Source organism: Tupaia chinensis, unplaced genomic scaffold, assembly GCF_000334495.1.
Source record: "Tupaia chinensis unplaced genomic scaffold, TupChi_1.0 Scaffold000555_1, whole genome shotgun sequence".
NCBI classification, from domain to species: Eukaryota; Metazoa; Chordata; class Mammalia; order Scandentia; family Tupaiidae; genus Tupaia; species Tupaia belangeri.
Genome location: NW_006160067.1, coordinates 2816536 through 2820991, shown reverse-complemented (window position 1 = coordinate 2820991; position 4456 = coordinate 2816536). Strand labels below are relative to the sequence as shown.

Sequence of the window (4456 nt, the reverse complement as noted above, 5' to 3'; positions counted from 1 at the left end):
ACACCTGTCTTCCTTATAAACTCCAGTAAGATGCCGAAGTGAATATTTGATGATTCCTTGTATCATTTATGAGTGTGTTTATTCTCTCTTTCAATTGATATATATATATATGTATATATATTTACAAAAACTGGATGCTTTCTCTTCTGCTTTACTATACTTCATATGTATTAGCTTAAATGGAGAAAATTCAGGCCTCATAGCTGTGGCTGGATTCTGTGCTCTGCTTTGAATATTAAAACCCATTTCCTCATCTTAACAGCTTCATAATAAACAACAAGGACACCTTCTTCAGCAATGCGACCCGAAGCAGGATAGTCTATCATATGCTGGAGCGCACCAAATATGAAAATGGGATATCAAAAGTGGGTAAGAACATTAATTAAAAACGTAGAGAAAGTAGAATTTACTGATACTATTAGAGTTATACCCAGAATGATTTTTTAAAAAGCAACTGTAGCTTTGCCTTCATTCATTGAATGCAAATGTATAACACAGTTAACACACTCTTCAAACATTCTGTGGGGCTGTCTTTCAGTAACACCAACAAACAAAAGCTTTGTGGAGGGTGTTTAGCCATATGCATCATTATGGGAAAAGTGTAAACACTTCAGAACGGAAAGAAATGTTATTTCTCCAAGTTTATTTCAAAGGCGTTGTCAGACTTTCAAATGATAATATGTGTAAAAACTGATTCATTGTGGCTTTGTCTGTAGTAGAATACAATTGGAAATACCCTAAATATCTGTTCATGTGGACTGACAAGGAAATTGGACTATGTCGGTCCATATAACGCACCCATTAAAACTTAGTGACATTCATTCATTCCTTTTAACACAAATTACTCATGCATCTCTTATGTTCTATCAAATGACATGTTTGACATAGATCCATGATTCATAGTTACAAGTTCTCTGTTTACTGACTTCAAAATATAGCCATAATATTAATACAGTAAGTAAAATAGATTATAAGACTATAAAGTTAATGTTACTCCATTTCCTAAACACACCTTCATAAAAGGAAAAAAAAATCTAGAAGAATATAGAAGAAACTTTTGGTACCGGCAGTTAGTATAATGACTGTGTCGCTGGACTCCCATGTAGTCGACTACGGATCGAGTCCCATACCCAGCGGCTTAAACGCACACTGGACACGTGTGCGTGTGTGGCCATCCCCCCTGGGGGGTGATTTCTCACTTTCTGTCTCTCTGTCTCTCTCTTTCTTTCTGGCGAGAGCATGCACCCTGTACAAAAATCTCTCCAAAAAAAAAGAAAGTGAAGAAAGCAAGACTCTCAAAAAAAAAAGAAAAAAATATACATATATAGAAGAAACTTTTCAGAGGTTATTTCAAGAACATGAAATAACATTTAACTCCAACTTTATAAATTTCTATATTGCCTGAATCTTGAACACTTTGCTACAACACGTATAACACAAAAGAAAACTGAGAAAACTCCACTTAGAAAAAGTAAATAAATGAAAGGTCAGCCTGTGGCATGTGGTTAAGGTGACTGGATAACACATGGCTGGCTGGGAGGTTTGAGTCCCAGACCTGGCAGTTTGAGAAGTACAGTGGGTACGTGTGTGTGCAGCATGGCAATTAGTAATTCTAATTGTCACTTATAAACTTTTACTAAGTATAAATTAAAACCTCACTGACAAAGAAAAAAATTAAATTTGATCAGAAATATTTTTAAAAAAACATAATAGGGAAATCTAACATATGAGCTGAAAAGGTGTGTAAACAATAGCACTGTGTATTTATGTAGTTTTTAAAAATAAAATGATACCTTAGGGCCAGCTGGTGGCCTGGTGGTTAAGGCAGCCAGATCTCACATGGCTGATAGCATGGTTTGAGTCCTGGATCTGGCAGCTTAAAACACAGGCTGGGCGTCTGTGTCCATGTGCCCAAAATCCCGAGAGGAAAATGGAGGAGAAGGGATTGAGGCATACCCATCTCCACCTTGAGTGTGCCTTCTTATTCTCTCTCTCTCTCTCTCTCTCTCTCCCCCTATCTCTCTCTCTCCCGCCACCCCATCCACCCAGCAAGTACAGTGCCCTATAGCAAACTAAAAAGTTCATGGAAAATGAACATTATAAATGAATTCTAATTTCAATTTTATTTTTTTACATGAACTATTTGAAGTACCCTCATAGATAACATCAAAATTAGAATCATGCATTGCTTACAATTTTATATCCTGGTTTTTTAATTACCATTGAGGAAATCCTCAAACTCTTACATGCTGTTTGAAAACTTACCTGTAAATATCTGTACAATATTCTATAATAAATAGTAATCAAACCATAAGTATTATACTATAATAATTAAGTAATTCCCTAAGTTTGGATGTGCCATTATTTCTCATTCTTTATTAATATAAATAATATTGCAATGGAAATGCTCTTCTGAAAGTCTTTGTAATATCTGTTTTTTACCAAGACGATGTAGGAGTGTTATTTTACTAAGCTCTCACTGAGATGGAGGGTTTTAATGTCTCATATTGCTATTTATGTCTCTTTGGCTTAATATTAAACTACTAAAGACTTCTTGATACCAATATCTTTTTGAGGTATTTGGCAGGGCGTGGCTCAGGGGGAGCATAGAGTTACTCTTCCTTGACCAAACTTTATTGTGTTGAGGGAAAAAGAACTGCCCCAGGCTCATGTGGCCCCAAATGAGTGTGTGTTAAAATTGTAAGTGGAGCATAGCATCTTGTCGATCGCCAGTTGCCAATTCTGAGGATGCAGCTAGACTGGTGTCAGGCTCTTTCACTGTCTCGTCCTCATAGACAATGTGGCTAGCAAAGTCACTTAGAATATTTTGAATTTTTTCATTAATTCGTTGTCTCAAGTACATGTATATGCTTCAGAGGGATTTGTTTCCTGTAAACTAACTGAAGAACTGTTGTTCTTTCCACAGGTATCCAAAAACTTATCAACAATGGCTCCTATATAGCAGCATTTCCCCCTCATGAGGTAAAATTCCGATGTAAGAAAAGTTTTTAAACTTAATGCTTGTCCCCATATTCTCCACTTGAATCTGGCTGTCTAGCAGTAAGGTCCTGTTTGCAAATGGCCCAGGGACTTTCTGAGACCCCATTAAAGTCTTGTGGCTGCACACTGACTCCTCTGCTCTGAAACCTTCTATAGCTGGCCCCAGCTCTGGGCTCGCAGCTTGGAAGGGAACGCTCCTGGCCTGGCTGGGACATGCTGGCCACTACCGTCTGCACCAGCAGGGACCTTCCTACCTGACCCGCCCTGAGGTCCGACCTACTTTGACAGGGAAGGTTCCTGGGTTATGCCACGACGCTGGGATATCTGAAAATGTAACGTGAACCCACAGAGCAAACCTGGGGCTCAGTACCTCCCTCCTCCTCTTCTAGGTTGTTCCCTTTCCACTAGTTTAAATAGGAAGCACCTGTGCCAAGCTGTGGCCCACCTGCCCCTCACAAAGGATTTTTGAATCCATTTTAACTTCTCGCCCTACTCCCTTGTATTTTTCACTTCTTTCTCTAAAAATATTTCACTTCTTGAAATAAGGATGTGATCTTGAGAGGCATTACTTCTGAACTATCAAAGACTACCCCTTTTCTTTTCATAAAGTGAAAACTGGGCATTCAAAGGAGGACATGACAACTGAGGAATTTGTGGTCTAGTATAAATGACACTAGGCAAAATGCATTGCACAGTAAGCTGATTGTTTCCTATGGACCTTTGAGAGAGACAATATTAGTGACCCCATTTTCTATATAAGTAATTCAATGACAGAAACCTAAAGTATCGAAGATGTGGTTTTGAGCGCAGGAGGTCCACCTAGTCCTTACATTCATTATGTTTTACCTACTTAGACGATGAACAGGTGTGATGACCGTGGGCGGTTAGCGTGTCCAGTGCCTGGCTCTGTGCATGTGTTTTCTTGTAACTCTGACAGTGGCACTGGAAGGTAAAGACTATGAGTATTTCCATGTTAGAGATGGGACGAATGCTCAGAGAAATTGAGCATTATGTCTAACACCCCATGTTCAAACTTGTAAACCCAAGGCTCTGGGAAAGCCTTACAGCAAAGCAAAGTTTGGTGTGTTTTCTGTGTAATTAATTGTCTCCAGTTAATTGGGTGTTCTGACAGTTCAATTTCTTGTGTGAAACCTGGACCTTTAATAAATAGGGTGGGGAACCAGCAGTTAGCGTAATGGCTATGTCGCTGGACTCCCACGTAGTCGACTGCGGTTCATGTCCCGGACCCGGTGGCTTAAAACTCACGCCGGGCGCGTGTGCGTGCGTGCCCAAGATCCCGAGAGGAGAATGGAGGAGAAGGGATTGCGGCGTGACCATCCCCCCTGGGGGGTGATTTCTCGCTTTCTGTCTCTATGTCTCTCTCTGTCTGTCTGGTGAGCGCACGCGTCCTACAGTGAAAATCTCTCCAAAAAAATAAAAATAAAAAAAATAAATA

At 39.5% G+C, this 4456-nt stretch overlaps 1 protein-coding gene across 1 annotated transcript in view; it reads left to right on the top strand.

Moving 5' to 3' along the window:
- The window catches only part of ANO3 (anoctamin 3), a 201450-nt gene that overhangs the window by 71358 nt on the left and 125636 nt on the right, over positions 1-4456 (top strand). Inside the window, exons 6-7 of the mRNA XM_027775367.1 lie at positions 263-369; positions 2927-2982. Of these exons, the coding sequence (XP_027631168.1) occupies positions 263-369; positions 2927-2982 (163 nt within the window). The remainder of the gene's footprint in view (positions 1-262; positions 370-2926; positions 2983-4456) is intronic.